Source organism: Antennarius striatus, chromosome 11 (assembly GCF_040054535.1).
Source record: "Antennarius striatus isolate MH-2024 chromosome 11, ASM4005453v1, whole genome shotgun sequence".
Taxonomy (NCBI): domain Eukaryota; kingdom Metazoa; phylum Chordata; class Actinopteri; order Lophiiformes; family Antennariidae; genus Antennarius; species Antennarius striatus.
Window position 1 is genome coordinate 7,362,344 of NC_090786.1, and position 12,510 is coordinate 7,374,853.

The following is a 12,510-nucleotide window of genomic DNA, read 5'->3' on the forward strand; positions in this document are numbered from 1 at the left end:
GGAACTGGTCCCTTCCTCTTCCAACATGACTGCACACCAGTGCATAAGGTCCATAACAACTTGGATGACAAGAGTCCGGTGCGGATGAATCTGACTGGCCTGTAACAGACTCCTGACCCTACTAGAAAACCTTTGGTATGAATAAGAGCAGAGACCAGAACCAGGCAGTCTTATTTAACATGGGTGTGACCTCACTAAAGCACTTCTGGAAGAATGGTCAAAAATCCCACAAACACAATCCCAAACCTTGTGGACATCCTTCTACAACAGTTAATTTGTTATAGCTGCAAAGGGTGGACAACGTAATATTGAACCTTATGGATTTGGAATGGGATGTCACTTGTGTTCATATGCGACTCAAGGCAGGTGAGTGAATACTTTAAGCAATATAGTGTATATACATAACCACAAAGAGCAGGGATCACACTTACAAAACAGACCATATCCATATTGAAGTGTACATGTTCACAAAAAGTGGAAAAACGTTAAGATTTTTTTTTTTTAAAGATTTATAAATCTGTGCATACAACGCTGCCGGAAATGTTCAAACAAAAACAAATATGAAAACTAAAACTGGACTAAGTGATATGTGCAGACTAGAAAATAGTACAAAAATACCGTCAATCTGTTCTGCAAAACCTACATGCCATTAGATGTTATCTATACTGTATGGCTGATGATGATTCCATCAGGAAACAAGGCAGTCAGAGACTGCAACATCCCGCGACACCCCTGAATTCAACATTTTACCCTGACCTACACATTTTTGAGCCTCTGCCTTCCTGAAAATGTTGCTTTTTTTCTTGTGATTATATCTCATCAGGTTTCAGAGATGTATACCTAAAAAGGTATAGAGTGCGCCCTCGTTCCTCGCAGTTAATGCGTTCCAGGAACCACACACGATTAATGAATTCCTAGATAGAGCGACAAACTATTTATACTATTTTATACTATTTATATTATTCATAAACTGACCTGTACCTGTACTTTACTGTATTTCATTATGTGTTGTTTTAATGTCCGGTTATTATTTTTGGTAAGTCTTAAAGAATAGTATTTTTGTATTTAGAGTAGTAATGACTTTTGATTGACCTCAAATTCAATTTAATAAATACATTTCGTAAATACAATTAACGAATAACCTCTCTGAACAATTGTGTTCTTCTGTTGAGGACTACTGTTTATCTCATCTGACCACATAGTCAAGTGTCTGCAGCTTCAACCAGATGGTACCACCATGTCTTCACATCAGTTTCTGTTCCAGAAGTTATTCTCTGGAATGAATGAAGCAACATGTAGCTGTTCCAGAGAGTAATAGTGAGAAGAACATGCATAATTTGACTTACCTGATGTTTCAGTGGTCTACATCCAGTTGCCTGTGGCAACAGGATGATCATCATTGACCACCATTTTAAAACAAGATTAAAGGAAAATGTGTCCTGGTCAACAAGTTAAATTAAGGAGTAATTAAAAAAAACATAAAACCCAATTCACAGCATAAATGTTGGCAAACATTTTTTTACTGTAACATTTTTCTGTTGAATTTCCTGTAAGGACCATAATCTCATCATCTTTAGTAAGTGGTGTGAAATGCATTTCTATAATTTGCCGTCTAGCTGTGTTCTTAATTCTTTTTTTTCTTTTTCTTTTTTTTTGCAAAGAAGACACAAATTAATGTAAATTTCCTAACCTGTGGTAACAGAGGAGGAACAACAGATTGGAAAAGCAACTTTGCTTTTAAAATATTAATTACAATCTATCTATTTGCAGCTTTTGCACAGCTTTACACATAATTTCTCTAATAGTAAAACGGTAGAATTAATATTTATGAAAGCAGCAGTATGAGATCAAATGGTCACACTCTGGGGTCCTTCTCCTGCCAGGCAACACTTTCCGCTGGCTGTTAGTCACTGAGCTCTAATCTGTTGCCTTTAATAAACCAAACCAATCTCCACTCTAACCTAGTTCCTCTAATGAGCCCACAGCACACTCCGACCAGGTCACAATACCTCGAGATGTGAAACTGAACGGGCCCAGGGTCTAAACGTAGGATCTGGCTACAACTTCAACTCAAACTGGTCCAGTAGATGAAAGCAGGACCATTGTAGCCACTGTGTCATTAGTGGAACCCACTGAAGACATGGACGTTAACAGCCTCCAACAAGCTTCTTAAGCAACAACAGTAACTGTCAGTATAAGTGTGAGTACAGCAGGAGTATGGGTCCGCTTTAAAACATGAAACAGTATATTGTCTATACGGAATCTGGACGACCATGCAAGTTTAAGAAAAGTTAAAAGCAGCAATGTTCAAAACAGCCATGTGGAAACTAATGAGCAGTGTGGTTGGAAATCACATCCTCTCTGACTGGTTGAAGTCACATATAAAACAGGAATAAAAACAGAATCGACTGGAGCTTCTTTTAAAATGAAGAACTGCTCATTGCAGTTTAGCTTTGTGCAGCTTACTTGAGTTTTCCTTCATCACATTCTCTTATGCATGAACCAGATATGTTGCCAGTGATAATATAGAAGGGGAGAAGGGGGCATTCTCCCTCGCTGCAGCCTAATTTAGAGGTTGTATTTATATGGAAAATTCTTACTTGGTGCAGCATTAAAGTGGAGATGAACTTAATATCAGGATTTATTTTTCTACAAAATAATTTGTAAAATATGATATTCCGATTTGAAAGTAAATATGGCACATTTGGCTGCGTGTATTTCATCCGGTGTTTGTACCCACAAGTTAAAAGTCTCTTCTGTATTGGGGAGACATTTGCCTCTGCACCCATCACAAACTTTCTTTTTTTGCCTGTCGCTCCCGCTGTTTGTCAGTAAAACCTCAACAGACTAGTCTGAATGTGCTGTCGGTCTGCCTGACTGTCTGGCTGACTGCCATTCCCTGCAGTGTAGAGTGACTCACTCTTAGGACAATGGATACAGTTTGTAAAGCCACACTGGAACGTACACTTCCTCCGGATGTGCAAGAGGATGCCATTCATAACAAAGCCTGTACTGTCCGCTGCTGCCCCGCATGCACACGTGAATATGAGAAACAGAAGGGACAGAAGGGTTGGTCAAGGACATGAAAGGCAAAACACGGAAAAACAGGAATAAATGGAACATTACAATTAAATTGGGGAGTTGTGTTGACAGGCTCTCCAACAGAAGAGGATGGAGGAGGAGGAGGAGGAGGATGAGAGGAGAGTAGAAGGGCATCATGGCAGACAGTGGCAGCAGCGACGGCAGCAGCAGCAGCAGAGGCTGGTGATTGATATCAGAGATCTGGCAATGCCACCTGATCCAGCCAGCCAGCCTCTAGCAAAGCTGAACTCACTGAACTCGCTGAGCAAAGATGGCTGCCTCGCTGCGCTGCACTGCACTCAATGAACCACACAGCAGTCTGATGTATACAGCACGACACACAGCTCCTAATCACTGTGGCGAGGATGCATTCAGGTAAAGATTTTGGAAAAATGCAAAGAAAACAGTAAGAAAGCAAGACACATGTGGCTTCTAGCCATGAATCGTAAGGGAGTATTCCTGAGTTTGCAGCGTTTCCTTCTGCCTAGAAGGTTTTCATTCTGCCTCTGTTTAGGAGTGACACAAATATTCCAAATTTAAAAAAATAAATTCGTTACATCCCTTGAAGGGAAGGAATTGAAATGGGGAAGAGGGGATTACACCTTAAGGTGGGTACAGATTGTTCTTTTAATTAAAAGTCTGGACACATGGTCAGACGCATCACTGGTGTCAATGTATTCCACCTCAGAATAGGCATTAGCATGCATTATGAGCTTGCCTGAAAGGTCTGGGTTGAGGTCCAACACATGGGCTCTGGGGAAACAGTGGACCACAGCGGTCGGTCAAAGGATCAAGATGAGATGGTCACAGAAAGTGCATATCTCTTATTTTTTCTCCCTCGTCCCTGTCATCCAACTCTTACCGCAGATTTTTCCTTGTCGTCTAGCAAGAGCCCATAGAGTTGCCCACAGGTGAAGCAGTGATGTGAGTGGTCAGAGGTGAAAAATGCTGATCAGTCGGTCTCCACAAACAGCTGCGGGGTTAATGCAAGAGCGAGGGTTCTGTGTTCTCATGTTAACATATCCAGTTGAAACCATGGAGTTAAAAGTTCCAAGGTTTCTACGCTTCTAACTGCAGCATTAGGATTTATCTTTTGATGGAGCCCAATGGGAGAATCACTTTGCCTCTCTAACAATCTTTTATGGTGCAGATAAATTTTTCCATAAAGTCCTCCATGCTGAAGATCAAAAATATGTCACGATGGGCCCTCAAGCTTTCCAGCGCAGTTAAAGTCTCTGTTCGACTGGTCGAAACGGCTGCTCCTACCGCTCCTCTTTCTTCAGCTACTTAAATAAATTTCTCGCAATAAATTTCATCCAGTTTCACTTAAAATAAATCATCTATCAAAAGCAGACCCTCGATTGCATCACATTCGAAAATGCCAAAGAGCTGATGGACACGATGGATGCTGATGGTTGCAAACTTCTGGTCGTTCATTCCACCTTGATGCCCTTCATACATTCAGATGACAACATGCATTAGGCAACAGGCTGTGATGGATAAACTGAGTTTCATACAGAGAAACACTGGAAAATTATCAAGAAACAAAGGAATCATTCTGTAACCAGAATTCTGCATATTCCAGATGTCACTTTGCAAACAATTAAGATATGAGGAAAAAGAACAGAACTACATTGGCCTTTAAATTCAAATCCCAATAACAATTAAGCTAAATTAAGAATTAGTTGTAATTTTTCTGCAGATCAGGGAACAAAAATTCACATTAGTACCTCAATACGTGCAACTGGGGATAATCCTTTTTCAAAGCCTTGTGACTTCATCACATCGACTTGATGATGTTTGTCTTCAATTTTCTTTTCAAGGAGATTTAATTCTTTGAATTGCATGTCTAATCTGACTAATCTGAAATGCAACTGTGAAAGGAAGGGTATGTACGACACTGCCTTTCATGCGTGATTCCATCTACCAGACAGAGAAGCATTGATTGAATAATTTTGTTGGCTCGAGCCACTTTGACATAACTGTATCCTATCTTATTAGTGACTTGGCAGAATACTTCTGGGGAACATAGAATGACAGAGAAATGATGATGTTCTCCCATCTCTTCTTAAGTGTTTCCCATCCTTCCGGGCCATCTGCTGTGTTGATGTCTGTGTGGGCTAATGTTGGTGGAGGTAACAGTATCCTTGGCTACAGTGGCTGTCTGTGACCTCTGTGGCCTCACATGGGCTGACAGAAGGTAAACTCCTGGCCTTGGATGAGATGAATGAGACTTCACTTCAGATTCAGATATTTAAAGCAAAAAAAAAAAAAGCAGTACCAATTACCTAATTTAGCTGCAAGTATTTTCCTTAATACAAAAGTGTTTTAAGAAAATCACTTTCTGACTGCTTTATGTTTTTATAATGATTTTATTTGTATCATTTGATCTTCTTTCATGTTTTATCCTCAAGAAATCGCTTATAAAATGGGAACAACTTTGCATTTTAAGTTGTACTGACTGAATAACATTTTCCATTCTGTGCTGTATGCACTTGCTGCTGATCAGCATCCATGTGTATGTTAATTGGTTTTGAGTACAGTACGTGTCACGTCTGACCAATCATTCTAATGGTTAGAGAATTCTGAGACAGAATTAGCTCACTCCAAAAAAACACTGTATTTTCATTCCTCACTCATGCCGCTGCGTGAGTGAGGAATCTTCACCTACTTGTGCTACAAATGAAAAGAAAACTAGTTTTTTTGCAATATACAATCAGATCCATTGGAAACCACAAACGATACACTCAACAAACATTTAAACGAAGGACAAAAACTACATTTCATGGCAACCACATCATGAAATCATCACCATTATTGAGAGCCTAGTTCAAACTATGGTAAAAACACCTCTACTGTATATCTGCTTAACACTCTTTTAATAACATCACAGCATCACAGTGCGCGACTGAAAGTCTCATTTATATTAACATTAAGTAACAGGCAGCCAGGAGACCACATTGGAAATTTAAGTACAAGTGCAGTATCCTGAGAATAAAATTTACTACAATGTTGACATAAACTTCTCTGGATACATTAAATTGTCTATAAAATGTGCACTAACTTGCCACTAATAAGCACACAATTAGCACATTAATGAGGACAGAACTGCAGGAAGAAAATAAAATACGCTGAAAGATTATCGATGAAATGAAAATGCAACTTCTTTTAATTGACATTTACCTGCATCCACAACCAAGAACGTAAACTTTGAGATAAGTACTTATCATTGACATGAAAAGAACCAGACAAAACGCTCCTCAACTAACATGAACATTTCAAAATGAACACAACACTAAGGACTTATTTCATGAACTTCTTCATGATTTATTTCAACTCAAAGCCTTAAAAACATCAACATCCGAAACTCTGCCATCTTCTCATTTGTTTTACTAAAATCTTCAGCTCATTCAGTCCCTGTGTTATCAACTTTAAGAACGAATTAAAATCCATACAATGTGAATTATTTAGAGGAAACTTTACAGCTTGTGCTTGTGGTGAGGTTTCACGACCTTTCTGGCATCTCTTTTTCTGTTTTGTTTCTGTAAAAAGCTCTTAGTGCTAAGACTGCAGCCTTTGCTGTATCACAACCTGTACAGTGAGTCAGCACCCTGACCCCGCTCCTCTCCACACACATAAATACAGACAATAATCTCACTTATGATGCAGACAAACATTCATATTCCTGACACAAACAAACACCCCCTCCCCAACAACCTCTTTCTCTTCCTCTCTCACGCTCTGACTGGTAGCGCTGCGTCGTGACTGGGGGCGATGTGTTCCTCTTAATATGCACAGACGACTGTCTGAGGACTGCACTGGCACGCTGGCACACTCAGACAAAGATTCTCCCTTTTACCTCAGCAATAGAGTGTGCACTCTATTTGTTTATATGTGTGTCACATCCTGCAAGAGAGCATCCACTCCATGTAGTGAGGAGCAATCTGTCCTCCTTTGCCGTCATGCTAGCCTACATTACCCAGAAGCCCTTTGTCTACCACGTGTCCATGTCACTTCCTGTTCAAGAGTTTGCTATACACATTCCAAGACTGCATCAAAAAGTCAGGGGAATGATGCTCTTTGGCCTCACAGTCTTACAACATCCCCTTGTTCTATCACTGGGGCTTCCCTAAAATGTACATTCATTCAGATGTACATAAAACAGCGCCTGGAGGAATCATGGGACTCCAGCAAATTCTGTTATTGAAGAAAATGTACTGAATAACAGAAACATCCTGTCCTTTAAGTGTCTTGCGGCGAATTCTGCAGTCATTTCAGTGCTACTCTGTTCCTTTCTGACTTTCTGCACTTCCGTTTGGTATTTTAACCAAATGACTTTTCACCTGTTGCAATAATCACTCACCGGAACATGTGCATTTCAGAGAAAAGGGAAGTACTGTCTTTACAAGATGCTCTTCAAGTGTTGGTGTTATTGTTCTTCCAATTTCTCATGCACTGAGCTGTGAACATGATGTTCTTTCATCAGCACTGGCCTCAATTCCACAACCCATCGGTCAAACCCCATGACATGTGACTCTGAGTGACACCAGTCACTTCACAGGCTGGAGGACACAATGGCCAAGCCGAGAAGTACACATGAATGTAGCTACAGGCCTATCAGATGCTAGTAAATGCACACACACACACACACACACACACACACACACACACACACACACACACACACACACACACACACACACACACACAGAAGCACATGCAGTCATTCTCAGACATAACTTGATTGAAGCAAAAACAGGCTGAGCAAACAAGCAGCCAGCCAAGCTTATAATAAAAATACACAACACTAAGTATGTGTGTGTGTGTGTGTGTGTGTGTGTGTGTGTGTGTGTGTGTGTGTCTGAGTGTGTAAGATGGGGACACTCATACTCTAGATTATCAGACATCCATGCGATCACACACACACACACACACACACACACACACACACACACACACACACACACACACACACACACACACACACACACACACACACACACACACACACACACACACACACACACACACATTTGCAAACACTCATATCCTACCACCTGCACATGTGGACAGCCATGGCCAGGCCCTCAGTCTAGACGAGAAGAAGAGGAGGCTGAAGAGGAGGCAGAGAGGTGGGGAAGAAGTGAGGTACTGGATGTACTTACCCCGTTTCTGGAGCCATCCCTCTCTAACGATGGTGACATCGCTCATGGTTTCTTCACGCCGAGTCTGATGCCGCTACACGCCTGCTTCACAGAGAGAGAGGGAGGGAGGAGGGGAGAAAGGAGGAGAGGAGAGAAAGAGAGGGAGAGGAGGGGGGGTCGGCTCTCCCAGCCTCTGCGTCACTCTCCCACCCTTCCTTTCCTGTTCACCCTCTCGTTCACGCAGTCTCCCTCTCAGACACACGCACACAGAAACCCACGCCGTCTGCGTACGTGTGTGTGTGTGTCGTTTTGCTTCCTGTTGTGGCTTATCTCCCAGACTCACTCCCTTCTTCGTCTTCTTCTCCCCCTCCTCCTCCACCTCCTCCTCCTCCTCCTCTCTCGTTCTCTCTCCAGACCTTCCTCCTCACCAGCAGTGACTCAGCCTGGAAGGAAGTGAAAGGAGAAAAAAATAAAGAAATAGAAGGGCCTGGATTTATTTTTCCTCCTCGTCTGCTTCTCCCTTTCTCCCCTATTCCCCTCAAAGGTCCTTTCATACACTCTGTCAAGACAAACAATGAGATATTGTGAGGACAAATGCATCCTCTGCCACCCCCCCTTTCCCAATTCCACCTTGTACTGCTAACACTCACTTGACAAAAAGGATTAATTATAGCAAAGCTCCAAATGAAGCAAAAACTGACCTTGCCTGTCAAAGAAACATCCCTGAGCTCTACCTCTCATTCATTCATGGCTCTTTTTGTTCAGGGAGACGAAGCTTTGCTGTGTGCAAAATCTTCCTGTACTCCATTGTATTCCTGCATGTCAAATTATTTCGTCAATGTGCGAGTATGTGTAGGCTGATTTGTCGGTCTATATGTGGGAGGTGGTAGAGCATCTCAGGACTATGGAGTACGGCTCGGCTATAAATAGCAACAACAGCAGTTAGGGATGCTCCCACACTCTCTTTTTCTCTGCCCAAATCTCTGCACCTCTCCATCTTCTCACTCCCGCTCTCCCTCCCCTCTCTCTTTCTGCATAGCTGCTGTGTTCACCTCAAATGCACTCTACTACACTGTGTTACACAACGCGCAACAACACTACGCTGCTCAGCCTGAATGGGGATCAGCACTACGGTAACTAGGCTAGCTGTGTTAGCCGTGTAGCTGGAGATTAGCATTCATATCAGCAAGGTTCATACACAGGGAATGGTGAGTTGTTTTGCAGAAGCGTTTGGATGGGTGATGGGCGAATGCAAGGTGTCAGGATGTCCCTGTAGGGCATCGCATTGTAAAAAGATGATCAGCATCATACACATCACTTGTCAGTGATTTTGATGTTTTTACCTCACCAGTGCATATCATAACTATAACAGTGTGAGAACTGCACAGGGATGGAGGACAGAGGCTGCTGCTTTGCTTTACTGCTCTGACGGGCAGCATAAAGGCTGCAAACGCACAAAAAATGTATATACTATGGAAAAATAGAAGAAAACTATCCTGTAACTAGAGTCTAAAATTTGAATATGTGCTGTTTTTTCATTCTATATCACTAATTTGTGTTGCATTTGACATTTCTTTATAAGTTGAGAGAAATGATTTAAAAAATTCATAAATGGGTGTGTTATTCACATCACAGTAAGAACAGTGAAATGACCATTGTTCAGTTATGATAAAATAAAAAAATCTGTACAGTATTCCTGTTCTGTTGGGCAGGTTGTCTCCACTTAATTATCTGTTTCCATCTCGCACTTAAACTTTAGTGAAATAGGTGGAGAGTTCAGGGGAGTACCAATGGTTCTTCAAAGAGGAAATATCCACTCCTTCATCAACTCCTGATAATAATATAACAGAAGTGAACAGCTCATTTCAATCAGAACCCAAAGGATAGTTTATGCATAACAAAAATGGAGCAAAAAGAAAACAGAAAATCCTCTATCCTCTCTATGTTATTATTGGTTTATTCCAACATTAAATTGGTATGTGTGTGCCACACCCCTCCACCACGTTTAATGGAAATCTGTCTTATAGTTTCTAAGTGGGGGCAGTAGCTCAGTCCACTAAGTTTTGGGCTGGGGACCGGAGGGTGACCGGTTCAAGACCCATGTCGGCCAAAACATTTCGGCGGAGGAGAGGAGCCAGTTCACCTCCCGAGCACTGCCGAGGTGCCCTTGACCAAGGCACAATGCCCTTTATAAGTTGCTCATTGAGGGCGCACCATGAAGGAGGTGCCTGCCGCTCTACCTCTCATCTGCATGTGTGTGTGTGTGTGTGTGTGTGTGTGTCAAAGGCCTGTATACATATATACAATGCATGAGAATCCTATACCAACTTTAGAGTGGGCAAATAATTCCCCTTTGGAGATATTAAACTTCAAGAATCCCATGCGCTTGTCATTCTTGATTGTTAACTGGGAGTATTATCAAATATAACTGATAGTTCAAAAATGATTTCTTTTTTTTTTGCAGCATATCATCCATTCTCATCCCCATCCGTCATGAGAAGCAACACCCTGTCGATCCTGAGGTTATTGGTTCTATTTACACATGAGGCCACTTTGCTGCCACCAACACAAACAAGAGCCACCGTTCGACTCCACCCTGTTGCATTGCCGCGGGGAACGAGCGTCACGTTTGTGAACGTGCTAACCTGCTGCTGAATAGAACATGAATGACTGGAGCACATTTTCCAGTACTGCGTCATTTACGTCACGATTCCAAGTGCGTGTCAGACTGACGCATGTTGCATGCCGCATGGCAGAAAACACAACCAGCGTTTAAGCGCGTTCTGCACTAATACAACATCACTTCGTGCGGACATTAAAAACTGACACAAGATGTGTTTTTTTCCCCCCCAAAGATTCAGATATTATAACGTTAACCTCGACACGATCCTGTAGCACAGAGCATCGTTCCACCGTGACCTGCGACACACGGCACCGCCCCCATCCAGCCGAGGGTACCATAACATAAACACGTTATCCGGCTAGCTTTAGCTTCAGCCGGGTTCATGTCACGTCTACCTTCATCGTGCTAACACCAGACAACATTACCTGTCGCGGCAGGTGCTGTGGAACCCCCGGTGCACCTGCTGCCCGGGTGTTTCCCTCCCTCGCCTGTGAGGAGAAACATAAAGCTATGCTATAAACAGAAAGCTAAGCTAAATCAGCAGTCAGCGGGTGCTCACCACGCTTCAAGCCGGGGGTAGGAAAGGGCGATTCTGGCTAAATTAAACGGATTTCCGAGAGCTAACATTACCGCAGCTTTGACTTTCAGGATTACTCGTGACGTCACCCAAATATACGGTAACCCCATTATTCCCACACACACACACACACACCACTCCGCCCCAACACACACACACACACACACACACACACGTATTCTACTGTCTCACCTCGTCCTCCTGTTTACGGTGTTAAATGTTTCAGCCTGGTGTCTGGTTCTCCTCCACTGTGAAGCTCTCATCATCCCATCCCAAAGTCTCGTGTGTCTTTGCCGGCGAATAAGCCAAATCTCGCGAGAGTTGGAGGTGCTCTGCGTGATCCGAACGAGAAGACAGCTGCACTGCATCCTCAGTGCGTTCATTATGAGCCGTGAAACTGTTAAGTTAGTTTACTTTAAATAGTTGTGGACATACAAGGTCGTAATTCTTATAGAATACTTTTAAAAAAAATATATATCATGACCATTCTCAATATTCTCAAACATTCTGCGTGTGAGTTAATGCGTCATCATATAATATTGCAAAATTATATTCCTCCGCCATGTAAAATCCAACCCAATTTCCAAAACATTTGCATACGATGCAATTAACTTAAGCTACAAATATTAAATGAGGGGTTTATGAGGGGTGCACAAAACTGTTACTGTATTGTCAATTCAGTCTGTGTTGCTGACATATTATAAGTCTATTTCTCCCAGATATATTGTCACTTCCAAGCAGGCGAGCAGACAGTTAAGTGTGAGTCAGCTGGGTCAGCAATCCCTGCAGCCTCTTAAATTTAGTACAGTGCAGCATCTTAAAAGCTGTTCAGGACCAGAAGGTTGACACAGCTGCACAGAATGCTGAATTTCCTGCCTAACAACTGATCAGCTTGATGCAAACTGAACAATCAGTGAACATTTAAGTCTCAGATGGAATTCGTGTGCAGGTTCAGGGTCAGCTGCCCAATTAATGCACTTTTCTTTTTTTTATTTAAGGGCATCGGTGAATGTGGGCATCCTATCAAATGTATTCTCATTCATTCTCTCTAAAATTCTCTAAAATGAGAATCCTAATTTCATGAC

At 42.1% G+C, this 12,510-nt stretch overlaps 1 protein-coding gene across 2 annotated transcripts in view; it reads right to left on the bottom strand.

Annotated features, from left to right (window-relative positions):
• Window positions 1-11,708, bottom strand: part of akt3a (v-akt murine thymoma viral oncogene homolog 3a) — a 40,833-nt gene extending 29,125 nt beyond the window's left edge. Inside the window, exons 1-2 of one of the 2 annotated variants that reach the window (XM_068328138.1) lie at window positions 11,618-11,708; window positions 8,247-8,668 (exon numbers count right to left, since the gene is read on the bottom strand). In XM_068328138.1, the coding sequence (XP_068184239.1) occupies window positions 8,247-8,292 (46 nt within the window). In that variant the 5' untranslated portion in view covers window positions 8,293-8,668; window positions 11,618-11,708. Of the gene's footprint in view, window positions 1-8,246; window positions 8,669-11,273; window positions 11,414-11,617 lie in introns of those variants that run through there. The other variant, XM_068328139.1, reaches the window with a different exon arrangement.
• Between the last annotated feature and the right edge of the window lie 802 nt (window positions 11,709-12,510).